Source organism: Triturus cristatus, chromosome 2_1 (genome assembly GCF_964204655.1).
Source record: "Triturus cristatus chromosome 2_1, aTriCri1.1, whole genome shotgun sequence".
Lineage (NCBI taxonomy): Eukaryota > Metazoa > Chordata > Amphibia > Caudata > Salamandridae > Triturus > Triturus cristatus.
In genome coordinates this window covers 171783105-171809500 of record NC_140581.1, presented here as the reverse complement: position 1 = coordinate 171809500, position 26396 = coordinate 171783105, and the positions used below count along the sequence as shown (strand labels likewise).

Sequence of the window (26396 nt, the reverse complement as noted above, 5' to 3'; positions counted from 1 at the left end):
ACTTTTGACAAAGGCATGCTGAAGAATGTTGTCAGGCTAACAAGGCAGAAAGAATCTTCCCAATATGTCTGCCCTTTCAGTTGTTTTGAACAGCAATCCAAGATCAGATCTGACATGGGCTCCTCTGAAGACTCTGTCCCGAGAAACATTCAACTGGCATTTCGGGTAACTGATGATCAGTCCACGTCAGCTTAGACCCTCCTGGGTAGCTTCAGACCCTTCAGCATTTCTTTCCTTGGTGTAGGATGAAGAAGCCAATTGTACAGATATATAACACTTTCAACCCAGGGAAATGCAAAAGTTAATCCGACTGATCCACCAATTTCATGAATACCTTACAGACAGATCTACAGTCAAAGGGCAGAACCTGGAACTGAAAGTACTTCCCTAAAATTTACAACCTCATGATCATGGTAGTCAATTGGAATGTGAAGATCTGTATTCATCAAGGCATAGGTTGCCATTAAGGTTGCTTTTAGAATTAAAGGAATACTTCTCTGAAGCGTCTCTATCTGTTGACATTGTGTTATCTGTCACAAGTCTTTAGTATCGTGACTTTCGGAACCAAGAACATCATTGAATACACCCCCATACCCTGTTCCAAACCAAAGGGCTGATTACTATGGCGGCCTGTCAGATCTCCGTCTCCTGTTGCGGTGGTCAGAAGATGCATGACAAGCATGCAGTGGTCTGACTATTGCATTTTGATATGGCTGCCAAGGAAAACGGCAGCAGCATAAGCCGCCGTGGTACGATGCACCTCTGACACTTCCATGGACCATGTGCCATGCACCATGTCGTGCATGGAGGTCGTACATGGCACACGGTGCATGGAGATGAGTGGAGGAATTACATGTAGCCCCAAGGCCACTTTACAGTGGCCCACAACAGGTGGGGACTGTTTGGAGTCCCTTAAACCCCTTTTCAACCGCCTTTTCATGAAGGTCTTTCCGCCATGAAAAGGCTGTCGGAAAGCGATACCGTAAACCCGATGCTGGTGCCTGCCCATTCAGGGATATGACTCCAACCGACGCCCCATCGGGATCTCTGGTCCTGGCTGAGGCGGCGGTCTTCCCTCTGACCACTGTGGGTTCGTCTGCCAGAATTTTAAACTGGCCGTCGAACCGAAGGGCTGTCGGTGGTCGGACCACTACCAACGACCTGTTGGGGGTGCTGTCTGACCCATCATAATGAGGCCCCAAGTTACTAGATTGACTGCTATTGTTACTATCAGCAAATTGACCACTGCTCTCATTCTTTCCCTCTTGATTAGATTAGAAGGGCAAGACATATGAAGTATCCCAGTTTCTGGAGGAGCAGAGGATAACTTTATCTAAATGGTCTCTTTTCATGATGCAATCATCTGAGATGGATTAATCTCCAAATGCTCTGAAGTGTTTTATCTCGCCTCAAAAGGGCCACCTGTGGACAATCCCTTGCATAGTCTGGAGAGATGTGATTTACTGGGTGAAGAGGATATCCCCTTCAGCTCTGAATGACTTCTGAAGTTCTTCCCCTTTGTCTTCTTGCATTACCAGCCTGTGTTCTAGAGGTTTGTTGGAAGGATGACTTGCTTGATTTGCCAAAGTTGAGGATCCCGAAAAGAATAAGAATGTTACTTTTCCTTAAACGGATTATGGAAACGGTTCTAAAAATCTTTACAGATTCGAAGGCATTCAGAAGGTACCTTATTTCTGTCCAGTATTTGTATGCCATTCTTTAAGTAAATATTTGTTTTGCAATTTCTGCACCTTCGGCCAAAGTAGATATTATAACAACATTGATAGAATTGTTTGACAAGAATCCCTTCTCACTTTCCGTCAGCTCCAGGTAAATCTAAACAATTCTGTTCCATCTTGAATGGTTCTTTAAAACAGAAATCCGAGAGGGGCTGGTATATGCTCCATAGATCCCTTCTCTCAGGGAAAGAGCGGGCCCATCACAAGGCGTCTAAAGTATAGAGTCAATCTTATCCATCGCATCCTTAAACATATTCTGCTCTGCTACTGATGTCTTCCCCACCAAGCTGGCCTACAACAAATCAACCAAGACCAACTCTGGCATATTCTTTTCCATATCACCAATCGTATAGAGTTTAGACATGAACCTAGGGACATTATTATGCCGTCTGGGTCCCTCCATTGCTCCAAATACCGTCAAAATCCAGGATATCGAGTATATCTCCTTATCTAAATATTTCCCTGTTTGATCTGAAAAAGGATGTTCTATTTAGTCTGCCTCAGAATCATAGCCAGGATCCTGAGTCTGATCTGATTTGGTAGAATACCACAACTCTTACTCTCAGCCATGTATGTGATGATGAAGACACAACCAATCAAGGGTCCCAGCATGCCATCATCATTCTGAAAGAACATGAAGAGTTTTGGTAAGCCTTTATCGCACCCAGACCTTTACAACACGCAGTGGGATGGGTGGGGTGATAGCTGCCATATTTCCTGGTATTTTTAGGTCGAGCCTGACAGCGCTTGCGCTGTCTGAAAGACCTGTTGTATCTGTTCAGTGGGCTTTTGGAACACACACTGATTGCCATTGGTTCTTTCTTGTGGCATTCCAAAGTGCTGGCTTTCTAATGGTCCATTGCCCTCAGTTGTCCCTCCTTTGGGTGCTTGTTTCAGCAGAGGCGATTTCACTAAGTGATTGTTTTTGTTGGCCATCCCTACTTCCTCCTTGCACAGCGTGTGAAGGCCCCTCCTCCCGTCTGACTTTAGTTTGCCTGCATCTGCTCGTGTTTTCACAGGTTTGTTTCAGTATTCAAAGAGAAAGGACTTTTGAACGCAAGGTTGTCAGAGGCAGTCCAGTTTCATAAATAAAGGCTGGGGGCCCTGCGTCTAGTCAGCTAGAAGAGTGTTCTGAGAGGTCGGAAAAAAACTGGGAGGGATCCTGGGAGAGTCCATTGGCAGAACAGAAAAGAGGGCCATGTGAGGTAGAGGTTCACAGAACGGTCTGCAATGTTCCTCCCTTCCTGCAGCACCGGGGTGACCTTCTCTCTGGCAGGAGGGCAAAGCGCTTCTCGATCAGGCCATCTGATAATGACCCTGTTTATGCATCTGTCATTTTGAGAAGCAGCAAGATATATTTTTGGGTTCACAGTCGCAGCTGAAACTGGACAGCACGTCCCGACAGGGCTGAGCGTCTTTCCAGACACTGAAAGTAATCACCAGGCTCTATCCCCTTGTGCCAACCTCCTCTCAGACAATGTTTCTGTGAGCGTCTAAAGCACAACATTTTTTTTATCCCTCCAATAGGGATAACTTTCACTTCAAACTCTGTCTGTCAAAGCACTTGCAACTTTTATTTACAATGTTAGCCTTTTTGTTCCCGATGTGTGCATTTCACACGTTCTTTTACTTTGTGTTCTGAAATGGGTTTATCAGTAAATCAAAATACTCTGTAAACAAGTTCGAAAAACAAAAATTCCAATAAGTGTCTTTCAGTTTGTTTACCAAGAATCTTTGACGTCCTAAATGTACTCCTTTTCACAACAACCATAACAGCTTGTTGTCAGCAGGGGCGGCTCCTCCACTAGGGCGGAGGAGCTTCCCCCTACTGCTTTCTCACACAGCGGGAAGCAGAAACATAAAATGGTAATAACTACCATTGTATGTTTCTGCTTCTTGCACTGCGAGAAAGCAGAAGGGTTTGGTTGAAGGCGGGTGGGTGGGCAGGACTGCTCTGCGAGCAGGCCTGGGCAGGGGAGGAGTGGTGCCCACTCCTGAGTGAGCATGGCTGGTTTGGTCAGCCCTCTGGGGCCGCCCAAACCAGTCATGCGCACTATGCCCTCTCTCCATGCAGGCTGCAAAGCCTACATGGAGAAAATGGCCTCCCAGTAAGCCCCTGGCTGGGCGGCTTCCCAACCAATCACAACGCTGCCATTGCAGCGTTGTGATTGGCTTAGGGGAGCAGAGGGAGGCTGCCTGCTTCCTGTTCCTACCGGAGAGCTGGAGCCAGAACTGAGAAGACTCGGGACCCGGCCGGGGGCCAGGTACGTTTTTTCAAATTAATTATTAAATTTACCCCCATACCCCGCCCCGCGCGACCCCCGCAAACCCACCCGTGATTAATGCCGGCCACGCCTGGTTCTCAGGTACTGATGTACGGCTGTAATTGTGGTGCAGGGGACTCCTCATATGCCTAAGCCCCAGCGCCACTGCACCTGATGCACTATTGATATCTACGCCCAGGGAGGGCTGGCCATTTGCTTTGATGCACTATGGCAGCAAAACGTATTATGAATGGAGACAGCAGCCAGTGACTGCCATTCACAATGCCTGGGCCTTCATGCCCAAGCTGGCTGCATAGGGTAACTCACTTAGTAAGTGACTGCTATTTTCAGGGGCATCGCGACCGTTTAATTCAGCTCTTTGTTGTTTCAGTAACATTTGGAGGAAATTCAATGCAGTCATCCTTGCAGAGTTTCCTAATTGAAACATAGCTTCACAGCCAAGAGCATATCCTGTGGAAAGATCAAACACTCTATTGTGTATTGTTTATCCTGCAAGCAGCTTCTATAAATGCTATTCTTGGTTTCTAAAGAGACAGCGTCGGTGTGTTTGCCTTTATTTTATTTTTGTTCACACAGTTGGAAAGTATCACCTGAAAGCCCTCAGTTTACGTTTACTTTGCATACTGTGATGATCCATACACCCCGCCTATCCTCTCACTGACCCGCTCAACATGTATCCATCCACCTACTCACCATTGATTCAATTACTCACTCTTTGCCCATCCACCCACTTACCAATAACCCATTCATTCTATCATCCTCCTTTCAGACTTCTATCCATCCACTGAATCACTCACCTCCATATAACCGAGCCACTCGCTCATCCACTGACTCACTCAGCATTTATTTGTCTACTTACCGTTTATCCAACAATCTGTTCATCTGCTCATCAGTTCTTTTCTACACCCACTCACATAATCTGTCCACCCACTCATTTATCAATCCACCAACCTACTCATTCATCATATAATCCACCATCAATGTGCATATCTGTCTAGTCGCCCACCATCTACCAACTAATCAACGTGCACCTACTCACTCACCTAATCATTCAACAATTGCCTACTTGCACTCCAATCACCTACATTCCCACGGTGGACCTGCTCATCCACCATCTACATGCTCATTAATTTGATCCTCCATCCACCTACCCACACAGTCATCTGGCATCCACCAAATCCCACCACCATCTCCCTGTGCCTAAAATCAAACACCTACCTATCCACAGCCAGCTCACCTACCAACATTCGTCTAGCCTTGCACCCATTTTATCAAGCTATTCACTCACTAGCTACCTGCACATATATTAATTCACCAACTTATCCACCACTCACCTAGATATTTACCATCTACCCGCTTAGCCATGATACAGCTACCCATTCACCGACCCATCCTCCATCCACCTTCTCACTCATTCATACCCTACAGCACGTCGACCACCTATTCACTATACCAACTTTAGGAAAACTCGATGGGGCAGCCAAAGTTTTGTGGCTAGTAGCACAAAAATCTGGAATTCCCTTCACCTGAATCTTAAAGATTCCCAAAATCTTCAATATAGAAAGGCTTTGAAAACGTGGCTTAACAATTGCTAGTCATGTCCTATGTTTAATATCCTTTCAGTTATCTGGCTCCTTTCCAAGGCAACGCCAAGACACCCTCGGGTAATCGAGCACTATATAAATATATTAACATAACATAACTACTCGCCCATCTGGCCATCTAACCACATATTCATTCAACCTACAAACTCATCCATCTACCTCTGCACCCAGTTCTTGATTATTTATCTACTTCCCATTCATCCACCCATTTGGTTAGTCACTCATCCAAACACCAAGCCATTCATCCATCCATCAATCTAGCAAAGCACTTACTATCTCATCTTTCCACCTACCAATCCATTCATCCACCTACTTATCTATACACCTGACCATCACTCCATGTGTTGATTAGCCTATTCATCCATACACCAAGCCGTATACTCACTCATCAGCCTACGCATCCAACCATCCACACATCCAATACCTTACATTGGCTACTCGTATCCAGGATTGTTTTACTTGTCAGTTCAGTTTGCCACATGTCATGGGTTCCCATAATATATGTCTTGCTGCCCCTATTCCATATCTGCTACCTAGAAAATTCTTCACAGTTACCCCCATACTTCTCTTTTTGACGTATGACATTTTAGTTGCCACATTACAGGAAATAATGAAAAGATTTAGAAATGGCAGGATGTATAGTCACTTGCACAGTCTGTGACACACGACTGTAAAAAATGCGAGCTCTATTGCATTGCAAATGCTTGTTTCCTATAATGAGGTGCAACCACCTCAAAAATGATGTATGGGACGAGGAAATAGGGATAGAGTTTTTCTGCATTTTCACTCACATTTTTTGAGCTGGACACATTTACCGACTGTAATTTCCCCCAGTTGCAAGTTATGGGTGTGCAGAATTATCGTTTTTTGATGTTGCGAAATTATGACAAAGTTATGCAAAATTACGTTATTATCCAAAATGCAATCTGCTATATTTTAGGGCAACATGCATCCTCTCGTCGGTTTTTGGTGCAAGGACCCATTCCAACAAACTCCCGCGAAAAACAGACGCTCGCGTTCTGTTACCGTGCAGAGTGGCGTAATTATAGGCATTTTACACAGCACGCGTAGTGTGAAATTACGCAAATGCCGCCGACGTATTTTAAATTTCACCTAGGCCTGGTGTAAATCCGACATTGCACCTTTCAGTATGCACTGACAAAATGACTGCCCAATTCCGAGTTTCAGAGGCCAGAATAAGGAAAGGCGAACCTCTGGCATTGTAGCATCCTTACTGCAGATTTTCTCTTCTTCCAAGCTCTTTTTTAGCCAAGCTGTACCTGCGATAATACTCCGAATATCAGGACTGGGAGCAAACTGGTAAAGGAAGGCAACATGTAGTGCAGGCTTTAACCCCTGTATCCTCTCTTTTGTGAACATCCTTGTATACCACTTTGCTGCAACAAGGAGACATACAAAAGGATAAAGAGTGAAACAGAGGAAGGATTCAGTTCTCTTCCCTTCTCAACTTTCTTTATGGATCCACACGTATCCGTACCCTGCTCCATTCACTGTCAAGTTGTGACCGGGCGTCTGAGGTCACACGCGTCAGCGTGACAGGGCGCGTCACGTAGTTGTGCCACACCCTGCGTCTGCAGACAATGAATGTGATTCTTCACCGGAACTGGCACAGGGGCAGGGCTCATCAGCGATGCGAACCTACAGACATGTATTCATTACAAACACAGAACGTGCATTTCCAGTTCTAGACTGTGCCATGTACAATTATGGTTTTACGCCTCACGCACACCCTCCATTGCCTTGAACTTTGTAAACCCTTTGGCAGGTAAAGCAGTCCTGGCATCTTGGTCAGCACACGAGTGGGCAGGCTGAAAGTCCTTCGCATTTATGCAAGTTGGAGTAATAATCTCAGGCATTTGTTTGTAATATCAACTAGTACTGACAGGGTTGGGGTTAGGTCCAGTAATACAGATATGATGGAAAAGTATAAACTTAAAGAGGTTGATGTAGTGAACCCACAATTACAAAGGACTCGAACCATCGAGAATCAGATATCAATGATGTCATCCGAAGCAACTGAGCTTCAGCTAGCTCCAATTTGTAGAAACGCAGCTTTATAAGATTATACGCATGCCAAATATGTTGTAATACATCCAATTATGGTGTCAGTATTGAGCACAAGCTGTGGGCTGGCAAACCTCAAAGTTGGATGTACAGATTAAGTTACTCGACGAAACTGCTTAATCTGTCATCCAGCTAGAAAGAATATAGGTGCTAGTTGAAGTCTCTAGTTTCTGACTAGAGAATTTAGAGTTAGATGGTACAGTGCTTGAAGTTAATAAAGGGGAAGAGAGATGCAAAACTGCAAACTTACAGCCTGTTCTAATTAAAATAATAAAAGAATGCACATAAACGACGGTATAGAGGACTTTGGGTGTAGCTCGGTTAAGGCTAGTGATAGCCTTACTGTTTTCAAGGATTATTTAGTGAATGATGAGGAAAGATTAAGTGAATAATAACTAATTTGGCATACAGGGACCAAACGTGTTTGCATAATACTGACACCTAAATTAATCAGGATTCATGGACCAACTTTTAATTCAACAAGACGTGTTTTGGCCAACAGCGTGGCCTTGCTCACATGTACAGATTGAAGTTGTAAACCAGTGCATGTATAGTCAAAGACATAGACATAAACAAAGGACTCCCTAGTGCGCAACCACACAAGTGCAACCGTAGATGCCATCATGAAGCATGAGCAGCCAGTCATTAAGAAATGAACATAAATCCATATCAAGGCTGTGGTCATACATAAAGGAAAGCATTGTCAAAACATACATAGGAAGTGCCTATGAAAGTGCGCGTGGCACGGCTTGTGGAAAAGTCATCCCCGAGCGGGAGCCATGAAGAGTCTGCAAGGGGATTAAGCATATTGGTAGGCATAGACCGGTACCCGGTGAGCATGATGAATACCAACAGTGTGTTACCCAGGTAGCGTACTGTACGTTGTGTTGCTGTCAAAAAATACAGACTCGGCTGTTCTAGGAGATTGGGATGAAGTAAAATGTGATGTAGCCTCCCACATTTATGGGAGAACAAAAGTGAAGGCATTCCAAGACAGAACGCTCGGGTTGTGTCTGCACAGTTGTGCCTGGGAGAGTGAGTCCTTTGCAGATTTAGTGAGAAACCATGACACCCATGAGGCTGTCTCAAGTTGGCCATCTAATGGAAAAAATGCCGGCAATCAGATGTGGTCAAAATGGGTATAGATGCCATTAAGGGTGAAAAGGACCATATAATGTCTCATTAACCGGCAAAATTGCCCATGGGGTGCAGAGCACGGAGCCGCACATAGGGAACCCGTGTGGATCCCACCCAAGGTGGGCTGACAGATGGACCATAGAAAGAGTGCCAGGAGGCTCCCCCAGCTGTGCATGTGCACTTTTACAGAGTGTGATAGTGACGTGGTATAACAGCAGGTAGGTTGGATAGTGTGAAAGTACACCCATGTGGGCCTGTGAAAATGTATTCCATACATAGGTCAGGTTGCTCGAGTGGGCGTGCAAATCATGAAACACACCAATGGCTCAGTTCGGGTGGACATGAAATTCCCTGGACTAGTGTGACAATAAATGTCACAGCATAGCGGTATCCAAAGCAATAGGCACAAAGTGTGCTGTGGCAGCGGTGGCCTGCTTCGCATATATAAAACATATAAGATCGTGGTACCATACTAGTGAAAGCGAAATACATACATAAGCCATGATACCCAAGTGGGCTGACACGTCATAAAATGCATTAATGCCAAAACTGAAGTTCACAATGGGTTCAATTAAAAAGGGTGTCAGTATCTAGCATTGTGGCAGAAGCCAACATCACATGCTTAGCATTGTGGCACTGTACAGGGACCAAAACAATGCAATTGCCATGTCACATGGTATATAGATGGGTACTGGGCAGCGTCGATACAATTTCCTTTCTTCCTGTGAAAAACCATAGAATGGACAGATTAAAAAGATGCAGGTACATCACAATTATAAATACATCATCAGAAGAGCACATTGCACAAGGCAAATAGGGCAAAAGCACAAAAAGCAGAGAAAACAATATCAACGGTTAATATTGTACAGGGGTTCACTCAGTTCCTCATCCTGATTGGGTTCCCCTGGGCACACGGTATCGAGCTCGATGATAAGTTGGGACTCTCGTTTCCTCATTCTGAGGTTGTGGTCACCCCCTCTGAGATTGGGTGGGATCTGTTCAATGACATAAAAAATGGTTTTGTTACAGTCACTGAAGTGTTTGTTGCGGAAATGCCTGGCAACTGGATATTTACAGTCGTTGTGGTCAATAGCCCTGAGGTGTTCTGTAATTTTCTTCCTGGCAGGAAAAATGGTGCTGCCAATATATCTCAGAGAGTAGGGGCATTCCAGGACGTATATGGCATATTGGGAACTACAAGTCAGGAAGTGTTTGATAATGCCATTGAACAGATCACACCCAATCCCAGAGGGAGTGACCGCATGTGTAGCCCAAGTTAGCTCTGTCAGCTAAGGCCTTGATTACAAGTGCGCCCGTTTTTGGTGCGGGGATACTGGGTGTCCCAGAATCTCTGATTCTGGTGGGTATCCTCCCATCAAAAACCAGCGACTGTGAATTTTTTCCCTGGTTCGGAGAATAACTACACAAACCCGAAGGTCCTTTTGCAGCCAGTTTTTCCTGACTCTGGGAAGAAAACTGCTGATAATTTGAACCTCAGCAGATGGAAAGTGTCAGCAGGAGGGGTGTAGGATGGAGTGCAGGGTGTGAGGGGGGGATGGGATCAGAGCAGGCTTCAACCTGTCTAGGCGAGCGACATCTGTCTGCCCTTGCTGCTGAAGGGCTCTGGCCAGGGGCTGTGCTGTGCTTCTACTTGCAGTCCATGCTCCTGCTGCAACAAAGAGCGGTATGGTATCTCTGGGTCTGGTATGATCGGGACCAGAGTTTGCTGACCCAATAATTCTGGGTCTGGAGACACTCAGACTTGTGGTTTGTAGAATTCCACCCTGACGTATAACGTGGGTGATATCTCGCCTATCGTAATAATTGTTTAGCTATTTGAGGAGGTGCTGCATCCCTCAATGGGATTGCCAAGATATTTGTAGCTTCTGCTTTTAGGCCTGTGAAGATAATATTTTACTTGTTGTATACTGTTTTATCATGTAAACTTGATAATTGTATTATTTTTATATTTAACCTATTGAATTAACTTGTTATTCAGTATATTTTGTAAATAATTGGATTGCAAATATGCTTTACCTAAAATACAATTAAGATCAGCTGAACTGAGTTTAATGATTGTACCTCTTCTGGGAGGACCTTTTGAAGAGCATCCCAGGTCTCTTGCACCTTATTGCTGTGTGTCTTCTATCGGCTTCCATTTACAAGAGAGTGCACTTTAAGATGGCTGTCCATTGTACAGAAATCCTGCTATATGACTAGCCCCATATGCCATGTTAACAAATATATGGATACCTTGCCAACAATACCACACCACTCCTCAAACCTGCCATTTTTGGATGTTCCACATATCTTTTGCCCCATGATGGGAGGTGGGGACTTCTCAGCCCAAGCCTGCCTGGCGGTGATCTCTATGTTTTCAAGAGTGTATGGCTGTGGCGCTGGCTACCTGCAGAGTAGTGATGCTTTGCCAAGTGGTCACCATGGTTAAAGTGCCTGCTAGGAAACCTTTTTTATGTTGAGAAAATAAACTCACAAAGCAAGCATTTGTTTTCTGCGCACCAAAAATAAATGCCATGGGGTGCATGCAGGAACTTTTCTCATTGTGGTTGACAAGGGGAAGGAAAACCAATGACAATAGCCCGCCTCAATAGGTTGGGCGACAATCACTGTGATTTGGCACCTCCTTAGCATAACTACACTCTTAGAATTTGAAGCATTTGAGCTATCCTTTTGTCCCAAGGAAGCCATAGTATCCCCCCCCCAACCCTTCAAACTAGCCATAAAAACTTGGAGGTTCCCATTGCGGCCTACTTGAGCATCTGTTATCACAGTCCCATGGTCCAACAATTGTTACATTTGGATGTCCCAGAGAGAGGAGCATACCTGACAGAACTGTTTGGGTGACCATGTCCCAAGGCCTGCGCTGTCGGCCCCATGTCACTAATGTAGAGCGGGGCTCTCTGGGTAAGTTATGAACCCATGTTGTTGTAACAGTTCCTTTCTACTATCTCAGACTAATTGCTATTTTCCCTCTCTACTTTCAGCTGTTTGCTAAACTCGCTCAGGCAAAGGTGGCGGCAGAAGATGCTGGTGAGTGATATTGCCATCCGTGTTACCTCATGCCTTACAGAGTGGGATGACCCTTCTCCATGCTACTTTATTTTAATCTATTCAAGCTTTTGGCGGCCGTGCTCTTCAGACAGGCAATGTTTCTGCAATGGGTGACACCCAACTAGCAGGGTCTGGGACAAGATGAACAGATGTAGATTTGAATGGATGAAGGTCAATGGGTACTGTGATTCCAAGAACAAAATGTTGATCTTCTTCTGCTCATGAAAGTACAAATACTAATCAGATAGACCAGAACACAATCTAGAATCTGCTGCAAACCTGAACGAAAGGTTCAATGAGAGTAGTTCAAGTTTATTACTGTATTAATCATAACATGACTACAACAAATATACATTCAATAATAAAAAAAACTAAATACTAAGTTACAATAAAAAGCTAACTTTTGTCGTGGCAGTATAATCAATAAACAGTGCGTAAACTGCCAGTAGAAAGCAACACACTGATTAATTAAATCCTTAAAATGCTGTACGCTAAATCTAAAAATATCGTTAATACATTAATAAACGAAGAAATTTGATTGGTGAAACAGAATTCAATTGCTTATTTAGTAGACCTAATATTTGACTAGTTAAAGTATTTCTGAAGATATAGTTATCACAGGTTTAACAATTTAGGAACGTTATAAATTATATACTCAATTGATTGATTTTGTAGACACATAGGCGACACGTTCCATCGTTGTTTTGATGAGGATTCCATTTTTTTTTTTAACTGAGCCATAGGAATATAGAGTAGTCAGAATCTCAAGTATTTCCTCTTTTTTAGACCTCTAAATCAGAGTCAACATAGGGTTGTTTGTAATTTAAATATGAATTGTAAACTAGATCACTGTGGTTATAATTTAATAATGATTCAAGATCAATGAGAGTGTGGTGTGTGTAAATTACAACATCAGGCAATAGCATCATTTGATGAATCTTAGATAAAAGAATGGGCATGATGAGCTTGCTATGTGGAACCTTGACCCCGCCTAGGCAGACTCGTTTCCACTTCTTGTGCATGGAAGCCCCATTTAAACATTCAATGAAGTAAACTTGATTTTAGTTAAGATCCATCCCTAACACCATCTTTCTCTGTGAATCTGGGCTACACATAAAACCTGCACAGATCCGCCTGCATTACCTGCCATTTACAAGGTGAATCTGATTTAAACGACTAAATTTAAGCTCTCATGAGTTTGCTGAAAATGACGAAAGGGACCCAAATAGACGCTTGTGTGCAAATTGGAATTCCAAATTGTGTGGCGAAATCGCTACATCTGAGATACTCCCATGATACCTGTCACCAGTGAAAAGCATGTGGAATTGATCCAGGAAGCAGTGCTAGAAATGATTGGAAAGTCTGTATAAATCGGTACTCAAACACCAATTTACATGGTTATTTCACACTCTTACTGTTGGCACATGTAATGGTGCGGAAATACTCCTCCAAGTCTACTAAGAAGAGCACGTCAAAAGCAGGTAAGAGTTCCAGACGTTTTCTAGAAGAGATTGGGATCAACGCGATCCTGACGATAACTCTCTTTGTGTGATTTTAGGGACGTTATGATGATCCCTTACAGATTTAATGGTTTGGTTGTTTTACTCTTCCTAGGAGCCAGATATTGTATTTCTTTGAATGATTGGCATTGACTGTTTCTACTGTTTTGGACCTTCTGCACGGCAAGGATTGTATCCCTTTGTATATATGTATTATCTCTATGGCACGTTTGAAGAATACAACCAATAAATGTTGGAAAAAAAAAAAAAGCTTGGAAGGCTAGTAATGTATATACAGTAGACACGTGCAACAAAATCAATTCACAAGGTTAAGATGTTTTTCAGCAGCCACATTTATTCAAGATATGGTTTGCAAGTTAAGATTGAGCAGGTCCTTGTCTTACTTCCAAAAGACTGTAAACAGCTGTATATATTTTAGGAAATGCACACCAACTGTCATTGATTTTGACTTCCTTGTCAGTTTTTTAAGGTCCGTAGATTGAGTGCACCAAGAGCATCTAGAAAAGCTAAAATCGTAGCTCAGCCTTTGAGTAAAGAGTACTTTTTCTGATTTTGAAACAAGGACCCTTCAACAGGTTACGGGTGAAGGGCCTTCTCATGCTTTTTATGTCAAAACTCCTTTAATGGTTGGCAGTAAGGAGCCAGCCACACTATAAATTAATTTACCTAACAACTGTAAAATGCACCGACACCTTCTTGAATGAGTCCTCCACCTGGATATCGTGAACTGGTAAAACGTATTTTGACCAAAATTGGTGGCAAAATTGCTCACCCACAGTTGCTGTGCTTGGTAGGCCCATGTGTGAGAGTTAAAAAAGGTATTCACAATGCAAAAGGACAGGTTGAACAGAGCAGTGATAGTGATTCTTACCTTGAGTGCTCTAAGCGTAAGTTCAGTGAACCTCATTGGACTGACTGCAGCCGCAAACCTGCACAGGAGCAGATTGGTGTTTGATATCGGTGACAACAGTACTCTGACACACGGCATGTATGAAGGTCCGTCTCTTTGTTAAAAGGATGGCTGCTGTATTTACCTTTCGCACTGGTCAAGCTCAGTCATCTTGGATCCTGTGCTGCTCAAGGCTTCAAGGACATTATGCTTGCTACAGATCCTGAAATCCCATCAAGAACTACTGTCAACAGTTGCCCAACATCTTGCATTCACCTCACCAATATTGAGACTTCATTTGTCAGATCACCCAAAAAAGAACCCTGCAGATCCAAGCAGCTTCCTACAGCACATTCCTATGGACACTGATTAAAATAAAAGCATTCATTTAGATCTTGAACTTCATGAAAGAGAACAAACTATTCTCTCGCCAGCAAACTGGCTTCGGCCTTGTTAGAGGCACATAATTTGCTTTGACGTCCAAGTGAGGTGTTTTGAAGATCACTGTCAACATAAATGGAGTCGACCTCCTTATACATCAGTTTCTGTCTGCCACCATTGACACAATCGATCATACCTCACTCCTACTGAGATTAGAGATTAGCAACGAGGCAGTCCTCCTGGTCAGGATCTCTTTCTACTTCTCTAATATATAAAGCATGATCTTGCTCCCCCTTTCAGATCAGTATGTTTCAACAACATCTGGGCTCAAACATCTGAATGGTCTACACAAGTCTAGACTGTTGCCTCTGAGCCATTGACCAGTGGATGCTGAAGAACCACCTGAAACATAGCCCTTCCAAAACCTGTATCCTCTCATGCAAAGAGGGAACCCCACAGCCATATGTGTCCATGGAAATTTGTCCATTTCAGGTAAAATCTACTAAAGAAACCTGAGAGGGGCCATGGAAATAAACCTCTCATCTGTAAACAACCTACGCAAAGCTCAGTCTAACCATACAAATCCTATAACATATCTTCTCTCACCTAGGTTATAAAACTTCATAGATAATATTGCATACTGAAGTCCCTGGCTGTATATTGGCACTCAAACTCATCACCCTATCCTACAAGAAGCCATGGCAAAGAAAAGAAACAGCCAAGACTGCCTGGAATTCAGGAAGATGATAAAATCAGTCTCCAGTGCAAACATACGCCCAGCTGTCCGTCCCTCAGATTTGTTCCACTTCATACCAAAGTGCAGCTGCACTGTTGCAACAATATGATGTGAGTAACCTGCTAGTCATCACCCATGATTCAAAACTCCTTCTCACATAGGCCACATTTGTAACTCACACTTTTCCAACCATACACAACAAGCAGTGCAAGTTTAAGTGAGCCGGTCCCTCATTTTAGCTCAAGAACCGCTACATATAAAATGAGAACACATCTCTGGTGAGCATGCATGACACCCAAACACTTTCCACATAAGCCACATTAAAACCCACACAGTTCCAACCAAGCGCAGCCAATGACGTAAAATGTTACTTGCCCATCAACCACTTCAGCCCCTTGTCAGGCATGTGAAGCACTTTATATGTGCAACTAAAATGCATTAAATTATATTAATGCAGTGACTGGTCTACTTCCCGTTCGGGGTTTTCTACAGCTGAACTGGGAGCTCACAGTTAATATTGCAACATATGTGCAGATTGTAAGCAGAGACTGGATTGCTGTCAAGAGTTTTCAAAGAAAACTTTCATTCGGAATGGTCCAATATGGGTTATCACTTAATGTCTTGGCACGTACTGGCATGGCTACATCTCATGGTTGGCAGCTTCCAGTGTCTTAGAGCAAGAATTTGTAGAGAGCATGACTTTCACACTTAAACCCCGATTATGAGTGGGAAGTATGGACGAAAGCTATTTACAGCATCCGAAAGATAGATCAGCCATGGAGTCGGGTATTTACCTGAAACGGTATATTCTATTCCAAATATTAAAATGGAAATTTTGGCATATCATGTGGAATTCGATGCTTATCACACTAAATTATGCATGCATTGGCATTTAACTGCCATTTTCCTTCATGCAATATGTTCTGCTTAAATTTACTTGAGAACATTTGTGAGGGTGCTGACGGTGACACTGAGAATTCCGATAACTATAGTAACAGAAGATATCGCACGAGTCAGAATGCAATACCCGACTCATGACTGAGGCATACCTGGGGGTGCCTAGGTCATAGTTTCCTGGCATATGCTAGCTTGGCTGTAAGTATAAGTGATTAACACCTGTATACAGGAGTGATGGCGTGAGGTGTGTCGCTCAGATATGTAAAGCTGGCCCGGCACACCTTTGAAGCAGTACGCTTCTGATTAATAAGAGGGTGATCTAGGTCAGGGGGTCTCCAACCTCTTGAGTAGCAAGAGCTACTCATGTTGAATGAAAATCATTCTGAGCTACAAATATTATTAGTGTTGTAATAGTGACCACATCAGACAAGATTATATTACTGCCACCACATGCATGGTTACTAGACAAGGCTGTCAGCAGGAAGGTAAAAAAAGGCTTTGTCAATTTGAAATGCCTCTACATAGGTAACACAAAAAAGCCACAGCTGCAATGGCCTTGGCAAAAATGTATTATTAGTAATATTTCTCCCCCACATGATTTATCTCTCAAAAATCAGCATTAAATATATTTTGGAAATTTAGCCATTTGTCTCAAAACATCAGCTTATGAGTTCTGAAAATTCACACATTTTTATCTTGAATCCACAATTTTGGCATACATGCAAAAATTCAACTAACCAAAAAGTCCGAATTTAGTAGTCTGGGATGCACACAGGCGAGCTATTTACAGGTATGACTAGGTGATCCTCCGAGTATTCAGAATGGATATGAGTTTATGGTATCACTATGGTTGATTCACAAAATAAATGTTTGACTGTAAGTGTTTACCAAAAGCCACTCCGAACTCCATCTCTTTTGCCTAGGAGACAGCTGGCTAAAAGTTCTCAAGATTTCTACACTGCCGAATTGTGCATGGCTTTTGGGATAGAGTAGTGGATTTAACTGCTGAAGTCTCTGGTAGGGTTTCACGCAGTGTGTCAAAGGGCTTTTACTGGACTTCTGAAGTAAAGCCATGTGCAGTCTGTATTCTGTGAATGAAATGCTGTATCACAATGAGATGGAAATCCAGGCTGGCACACACACGCTACACTTGGCTGTGTAACATGAGGAAATGTTCTACCGCAGAGTGGAATCTGAGAATGTAAAAGAAAGCTGTACAGGAAGCAGAGAGACCCACTTGTATGTCTGGGACACATTCTTGGAAATGCTTGATACCTCGTCAGACCTGATGCCGGTTTGAACTTTGGCAGAGTCCCAAGTTCTGATGTACCTGCCAGGTTAATGATTCCCAGCCGGGTCTGGTGGCTCAGTGGACTAATGCGTCAACTGCAGGCGCTTGTTTTTGACCTCATGGTCACAGGTTCAAATCCTGACGGGCCCACTCAGCCTTTTATCCATATGAGCTCGATAAAACGAGTACCATTGAGTTGGGTAACAATGAACATTTGTTATTCAGGGCGAATGAGCGCTTTACAAATACACATTATCTTGGGGAGATGCTATATTTGCAATATCTGAAGTATCGCATGGATCTTCAACCAGTTTGTGAATAATGCATAGATAACATTGCAAATGGGCTGATAGTTAAGCTATACGTTTCTGATTAGGTGATGTGGCGTTTTGTACTTCCTGATGTCTAATGTTTTTGTTAGCTGGAGCATTATTGTAAATATTAATAAAGATATTACAAAAGGTTATTTTTCTTGAATTTGAGGCATGAGCCCTCCAATTGATAGTGAGGTAAAGCGCCTGTACATAATGTTTGAGTCTAGGCTACGCTCCTGTACATAATGTTTGAGTCTAGGCTACATTCATTGGTTTTAAGTCAAAGCTTCATTGAGGGAAAGTGAGTTAAGGCTTTATAGACAGGTATTGAGTAGATCTGGGTGAAAATGTTCACTGAAAACAAAACAGGTTAAATAACCTATAGAAATGAGTGTGTCTAAAAAGCCAATTTGTGTAGTTAATGTTTTATCTAGCTAAAAAACAATACATTTATACAGGCCTATGTATAAGTCAAAACTTCATTGACAGGGTCTTAGCCAAAACACGTTCTATAGGTTTTAAGTCAAGGCTTGGGACTGGATTCCATATTTTGCCACTTACACAGCAGGTCAATGTGTGGCGTGAGCAGGAGCAGAAAGCCAAAACCTGCATGAAAAGCGAGAGATCAGATATCCCACACCTGGTAGCACCGTGATGATGGAGATACTGATGGAAAAGGGAACAAGCTGGAGGAACTGTGGGAGAAAGTGGTGATTTTGTTGAGAACCGTTGTGCTGTGACCTGCCTGGCCAAAGGCAATGGCCTTGTGATATTGACAGTGGCGGCCGCCACATACAAAACGTAGTGGGGCGGGGGAAAGAGTGGGTATGCGCAGGAGGGGAAGTGCTGGGGGGAGAATGAACAAATTGAAAACTTAAGTTGACGGTCGCACGGGTGCTCTTTCTTTTCTGTGTCTCAGCAGGCACTTGGGCTGCACCAGACTCCCTGTCCTATCATAACGTAGAATACAGCATTTAGACCCGTTTTTAAAGGCAGTGTTGTATTTTAACAGGAAGTAGAATTCTGTCTTACTGCTGGTCAGACTGACGCACATATTCTGAGGGCGCCGGACAGGCACCGGCCGCACCTGTGTGCCAAGGCGGTGGGCGGGCCGTGGAACCCTTTGTGCTGCACTGTACCCGTTATCAGACACCATCTGCCATGTTGTAAGAGCGAACACAACATACTGCTTCCGACGCCGGCATCAGCGGCAGAAGAGCAAACACACCCCGCTGCCCTGCCTCAGCCCTGGCGCCTGGCTCCGGGAAGCCCAGCCTGGACACCGCCGCCGGGCTTCCGACAGACAGGCGAGCACAGGGCACTAACACGGTATATTATGTGGGCATTGTTGGGGGATCTGTAGATGCAAAGCTGGAAATCAGTGTAGGCTGACATGTCACTGAAGGGAAAAAACAAAGTCTCTTTATAGAGTGAGCACTGGGCTGACTTGGTTTGCAGATGTGCTGAACAAAGACAGCATAAAAGCGTGTATTCATTCATCCAATAAAGCGGTTACTGCTATGGGCTAGCACCTTCGAAGCACTAAGGATGGATGGTAGGATGTAATATTAATAATGCTAACTCAGTGGTTCAGATGACTCCCAGTGTGGAATGAAAGACTGCGACGACTCGCATGGATTTCAACCTGTGAATCAAATGTCTCTCTCCTCTTGGTGCCTTCAGCGAGTCGAACAAACAACTGGATTCCAGCCACTGACTCAAGGCCATGACTCGGCTGGATCTGCGCAGCAAAGCGGCCGTGCGGCTGCGAAATTGAAAGTGATCGCGATCAAAGCGGCCGCGAAAGTGAAAGTAAACGCGGCGCGCGCGCCCGCGCACATGCACTGTAGCTCTAGGCTGGCCTGGTAACTTTTTGGAGCCCACATACAAAATGTCTCTTCGAGCCAGCGCATGCGCTGGGCTCAGCGAGACCTAAAAATGGTACAGCAGAGAGAACAGCAAACAATTTGATATTCCTCAGGAAGAGCCATGAATATTGTGTCTCTGTCTCAGTGATAGAAGAAAAAGAAATTGAGGTGACATAACAAATTGGTATCCGCCACGGACACAGATTATAGGGCTACCATGAAACAAAAAATACTACAGGTTAATAGTTGTGGGTCAGTGCTTTGAGACAACATGAAGCTCCAAATATGTTTGCTCTGCAGCAGCCAAGACCTGTCTGCCACAAATGATGGGAGATTGCATGCAAGTGAAAGATCCAGGGGCTGATTTTCCCAAAATGTGTCCAGGAATTGTGTCACAGAAGTGAAGCAAACCGGTGCAAACTGCTGATTTGGGATTTACTTTCCAGCGCAAAAGTTCACTTGTGCTGGAAAGTAGCCCTAAAGTAGCACTTTGCATCAAAGGGGTGTTCCATGGGTGATAAATGGGCGTTCCTTTGCAGCCACTCATGGTTTTTGACGCAACGCTCTATCTGCGTAGGAACACTACACAGGGCTGTGCACCAAAATATGTCTCTGAGGCAGGCATAAAAAAAGAGATTTGAAAATGCCTCTGTTTGCTGTGATTTTAGAAGGGCTGTGTCTATTAATGTTTTGAAATCACTATATGCTTGTCACCCTACATATTATTATATTCATCATGTGTAAACATTTTATATCTAAATAATGTATATTAGACATAGAAAATGCATTTGACTGTAAGATATTGGTACTATAATTTCTACTAGTTGCCTGAATTTTTAAATAAACCAATAACAATCAAAAAAAGAGATTTGATTTAATGTATCTTATATTTTTCCCAACATTGCATTTGTGCTGTGCTGCACAGCACACATCCGGTGTGGGAAACGTTTTAAACTATGTCAAAGTCCCTGATTACAAGTTGTTTGTTAAAATTCGTTGCCGTGCGTAAACCCCTGTTAAATACCGCAACAGTCGTTCAATTTCAGCAGGTCAAACCTGCCGAAATTTAACAAGGGAAAACATATGGTATTTACCATATCATGCTGATTTTGGTCAGATAAACACCAAAATCTGCATGTTATTCCCCATATACTCAAAATAGGTGTTATTTATCGCACTCAATAAATATTTTACCCAATGGAATCATTATTTATCAGGGACAATAAATAACACCTCACCGCGTAATCAGGCCCATAGCGTAGTATTTTGTATAAATCCTATGCTAGACACAGCGGTAGCCCGTGCAGGTAGGAGCGGTGGAGCTGGGTGAGGGGGGATTTCGACAGATGACGATGAAGGAAAATTTATATTAAATTTATTTTGACTCGTGGTCGGCTGTTGAATCCCCCCAACACGGCCTCACCGCTCTTACCTGCATGGGCCACCACTGGCTAGACATCACATTACAAACGCAACTTTGTGTAAGGGTGTGTGAATGGTGGAAAGCAGGCTCGAAGATTGCTAGCTCATATCAACTTTGGTTGTTGCACAGCCTAGTGCGAAATGTTAGTAAATCTACTCCCTAGTGTTTATTGGGAAAAGTTTGCCTCAGTACAGGAAAATAGTTCTTGAAGAGGTGCAGGGTAGCACAGTTCTGGGTAAGTAATGGTGCAATGTGTAATGAGGGCTAATGATCAACACAGAACAAGGCAAGTAGCATGAAAGGGCCACACTTTTCTCCTGCACATATTTCGCCTGGTAAAACATGGTGGAATGTGTGCAAGGAAATACTACAACATTCTGATCCAAATTCTCATAAGTAGTAAACCTGCTCCCTGGGTTTTGAAAATGAGTGTCCCAGACAATTCTCTTCTGTGTAGTAACTCCTGTCACTGCACATATCGGAATCAGGAGTCCCGCAGCAAATACCACACATCCGCAGTTTTCCCCAGATACTTTCAGGGGGTCAAACCTTCTGCTCTTTACCGAGGGGGAAACTGGCCAGAAAATAGAAAGACGTGAATTTGGGTGCAGTAAGCTCCAAAATGTGTATGGTATGCCACATTTTCAGGACAAAACTCGTAATTGACATTAATTAACAGGTGAAAAAAATAATAGGCCCAAAGGTATTATGATTTATTGATACAGTGATTAACCCACCTGTAGTGGGGCACTCATAATCGAGGTCACTAACACTCCTACGAATGGGTGCAGCAGTACACATTTTGGGAATTCACTAACGTTTTCAGTAATACACCTGGAGAGCTATGCCAGGGGCAGCTTTGCAGGCGTGCTGTTGGGCATACTGTGTGGGGGCGATGGTGATATTGTGTGGTATGCTTGACTTAAACGTATGAATACACCTCTGTATCGTTATTTGGCTGTAGAGACCCAACACAAATGAATGGTATGTATTATTGCTAACAGTACACACGCTACAGTTTTCATCAACATGATATTCCTGCTGTGGGCTCTTCACATTGGGCTCTTTAAAATAATGTTTTGTTGTTGTTCCAGACAAGGCTTACCAACTAAATATAAGCGTGCTGGACAAAATCAGAGAAGACTGGCAGAATGAGCACGTGAAAGCCTGCGTGGTACAGTATTTATTCTACTTTTTATATTCTACTGATCACTACCCTGAAAAAAGTTCTCAAAATAGTTATGCATTTGAGAAATTAAAACGTTACCCTCCTTTTAGGGGTGGACACTTCCTGCTCATTTGTTGCAGGGGCACCAAGTAACACCTTAATATTGTGCTTTATTTATGTATTTGCGGTTATATATAGTACAGAGCGGTTTGGCAGTATGACGCACAATAAAATGCACAGGTAAACTGTATAATTTACACTACAAGGTATGAGTTATCCTAAGGGCAGTGGCAGCCATGGGGCAGTCCATTCTCTTACACAATACGGGGAAAACAGTAAGTAGATAGTGTTTGGGTTCATCTTCTACAGTCTAACACCCATAACCTAAAAAATTTGTCTCAGTACTGACTTTTTTCTGGGCCACCCAAATCTAGAACCTCTTTTGAGGTTGGTTTGCTCCAATCACAACAGGAAGTGATGGTAGAAAAGTGGATGTTTAGCCCACTTCCTGCGAGGGTTTCATCCTTATAGCTGGAGGGAAGTAATTTTCGAATTCATTTTTTGAATGATAGAGCTCTAGATTTAGAGAGTCTTTGCTTCGGAGAAAACAGGAGGCTCCAGAGATGTCTAATGAGTGAGCCTGGTATTAACAGCCCTCCACCCCCATGCATAGCCTTGTGACTTATGCAGGACAGCTTGCATATGTTACTTGTCTCTAGAAGAAGACGACATCTTAGAGTGATCGTGATTTGGGTGATGTGATCTTAACTTCTGGATGTAGACCCTAGTCAAGCTGCAGCATTGAGCGCAGATTTAAGAAGAGCCTGGTGGATTCTAGGAATGCCACTTATTAGAGTTTCCATAGTGAAGCCTCAGATTAGCAAGTGACCTACTGTTTTGATGTCATCTGCTTGGATATACGTCTTTATGCCCCTGAAGAGTCTGGTGTTGCACTCCTCTCACTATAGTGTTAACGCAACGCAAATTCAGGTGTTTGTCAAGAATAAAGCCAAATGCAACGCTGGGGAATGATATAGTAAAATTGACTTGTGCATGGCTGTGGAGAGGGTTGTAGCACTGGCATACAAAGCACTAAACAGTTTGAAAAGGCAAAGGGTCTATGTCATTGTGTGGATCTGCATCCATCAACAAACTTGAAATGATGCTTTACTATGAAACCACATTGAAGACAAGCTACAATATACATTTTCAAACAATTTTATGTTGTGTTTATCTTGCAAAAATGGAATTGCTATGTCCAGTATTTTGATAACCTACCTCTATTACAGTGCTCAGTTTAGCTGCAAAACCTGTATTATGCGTACTTAATTTTGTATTATTATTCTTTGACGATTACTGTTCTAAACAGCTCAAATAAAAAAAAATGTGTGAGTTAAAAAAGAATAAAGCCCATGATTTAGAATCCTTCCTGAATAGATGGCTTTCGGTCAAACAGGTTTGTTGTACCAAGTAAGGATTGCACCAGAGTGGCGCAGCGAGAGGAAAGGAACTCCGTATTAGATACTGGAACGAAAGCCATAAGTCGACATCCCCAAGGGTGACTGCAGTATTAGCTGTGTCCTCTGGCAGGGAGACTTTCAAGTATAGGTGTATGTCGTCACCATAGAGTTACAATACGCGTTGGACTGTCTCAGTAGAGAACTAAGGAGGTCCATGTCCAGAATGGTAAGTGGTGGGTAGAGGATGGAACCCTGAGATGCTCTTCGTTGAAGACGCTAGGCACTATAAAGAGAGTTCAACAGTTTGACTTGCATTACATGATAGCATTTAGAGTAGGTAGTATTACCCTACAAAATGTGAATTGGAATGTGCCCAGGGTGCAATATATGGTATTAAAACCACAGTGAACGTTTGAATAAAATTACTGCTGGGGCTGTGGATCTCTTTAAGTGCCATAAAGTGGCAGCACATTTCTTCCTCCATGTAGACTGTTAGCAATTATTTTTTCTGTTTGAAAGGGGAGTAGTAAAAAAGGATTGGGCCAGTAAACCACAGTTAAGTTGTTTATATTGTTTGCTTGTGTTTTTATTTAAAAAAATAAAACATTGATTTAAAGTTGTGGGCAACACTTCCACTGTTGCATTCGGGCACATCTGCAATTTTTTTGTCGCTCTGCCGCTCTGGCTGTATGAGCTACAGAATATTCTTTTTGAGACACTGGATGCATTTTTCATACAAATTAAATCCATAATGAGGAGGGGCGTGGTCTGGCCACGAAGGAAGATGGCCGCCTGAATGTGAGGCTCCACTGCGAGACGGACCCTTGACGGAGGCGGTGCACTTTACACCTGAGCTAGGATCACCCCTGTGACAGCTATGCCTTCCTACAGCAGCGCTTTTACTTGTGGCTGAATTTCAGAGCCGAACAACCCTTTTTAGGGTTAATTCTGACTGAAATTGTTTCTGCTCAGGCAAGCACGTCCTAGGCCTCAGAAGCCTCTGCTCTTGCGTAAGGTAACCGGAGAACCCCTCTGGCTGCATTCCTGAGAGGGTTTTCTTACCGGGCATAGTGGAAAAAGGAAAAGGCTCTCTTCCTTCAATGCTTCAATATTTCTCAGCTGGTAAGAAGTATCTTTGCCTTCTGCTTCTGTGATTTATTCCTGCAATGACATGACCCTTTTCAAGGTTATCTCTGACTGGAACAATTATTCTTTCACCAAATACTTATTATTGGAACTCAGCTGTTCTATTGAAACTTCACACACAACCTTTTGCGCTTCCATTAATGTGTGAAATGTTAAAGTTCTTCACTGTTTTTTCTTTTTTTTATATTCTCCAACCTTCGTCTGCCAACACCTGCAGAGAGTAAAATTCAAGAATGGAGTTCCCAGGTCAACTAATACTTTTTGCTCTCCTGTGACATATTCATTTCCAACATGCTTTCAGATAGACTGTTACTCTTCATTTCAAAGCGCCCTTTCATGTTGGTAATGCGCAATATCTTCACTTAATACCACCTCACTGTCCAGTGGAAATATCTTTCCGCCTATGAAGTATTATTTATGAGGAATTTCTATGGCATATTATGCGTTTTTTCGCTCAATGATGTGAACACACTGTCAGCTTTGTATTGCATGTTATGAAGGTCTAATGATTTTATACACAATGCAGTAGAAGATTGAGCGCTTTTTTCTTAAAATTTGTATCTTACTAGTTCTATGCTGATGTTGTTTTTCAGTGACAAACGCTAAATATTTTATGTCATAGGATGCTGCCATACATTGTCATTTGCGATATTTTTGTCATTATTATCGGTAAGAGACTAAAATGTTTATTTACGTGAGCCTACAGAATTAAGTGTGATAAGTTTACTCTTTCACCCTCATATTAACCCCTACGTGCTCTAATTGTTTGCATCTGATTGTTAATTGCTTCATTTGTGTCTGGTTTTTTCAACACTCTGCGGACACATTTTACAGATGTCTAATCACAAAAATTACAACAAAAATTCTAAATTGTCTCCTCCTGTAGACACACATAAGCAACTAGGCACTATGCCTACTAAAGGTTCACCCCCATCACCACCTACTTCATCTTTGGTCAACTCAACCGCTGAGTCCGCAGCAACTATGAATCGTATTTTGCAGGAAATTTCAACTATTAGTTGCCGTCTTACAGAAATGGATAATAACATTTCCTCCCTCACGACAGAAACCAAATCCATTAGATCGGATATTGCGCAATTTCATCAAAAAACTGAAGGGCTGGATCGGCGATTAACTGTAGTGGAAAACAGGCTTGACTCAGTACAAAACAGGGACCAGGATTTTCTACTTCTTCGCAGTAAGCTTGTTGACTTGGAAGATCGCAATAGAAGAGACAATGTTCGCTTCTTTGGATTTCCGGAGAAAATTGAAGGCCAAAATGCTCGGTTATTTCTATGTAAAATTCTTCCCAAATTACTTGGTACTACTTTTGACCCACCATTGGAAATCCAACGTGCTCATCGTATTGGTCCTCCATGAC

General features: G+C 43.0%; 1 protein-coding gene across 2 annotated transcripts in view; it reads left to right on the top strand.

Moving 5' to 3' along the window:
- PSTPIP2 (proline-serine-threonine phosphatase interacting protein 2) overlaps positions 1 to 26396 on the top strand; it is a 348974-nt gene that overhangs the window by 262570 nt on the left and 60008 nt on the right. For both annotated transcript variants that reach the window (XR_014969634.1, XM_085629151.1), the window contains exons 8-9: positions 11856 to 11901; positions 22336 to 22415. Coding sequence is in view for 1 of the 2 variants with exons in the window: in XM_085629151.1 (XP_085485277.1) it covers positions 11856 to 11901; positions 22336 to 22415 (126 nt within the window). In the remaining variant the exon portion in view is untranslated. The remainder of the gene's footprint in view (positions 1 to 11855; positions 11902 to 22335; positions 22416 to 26396) is intronic.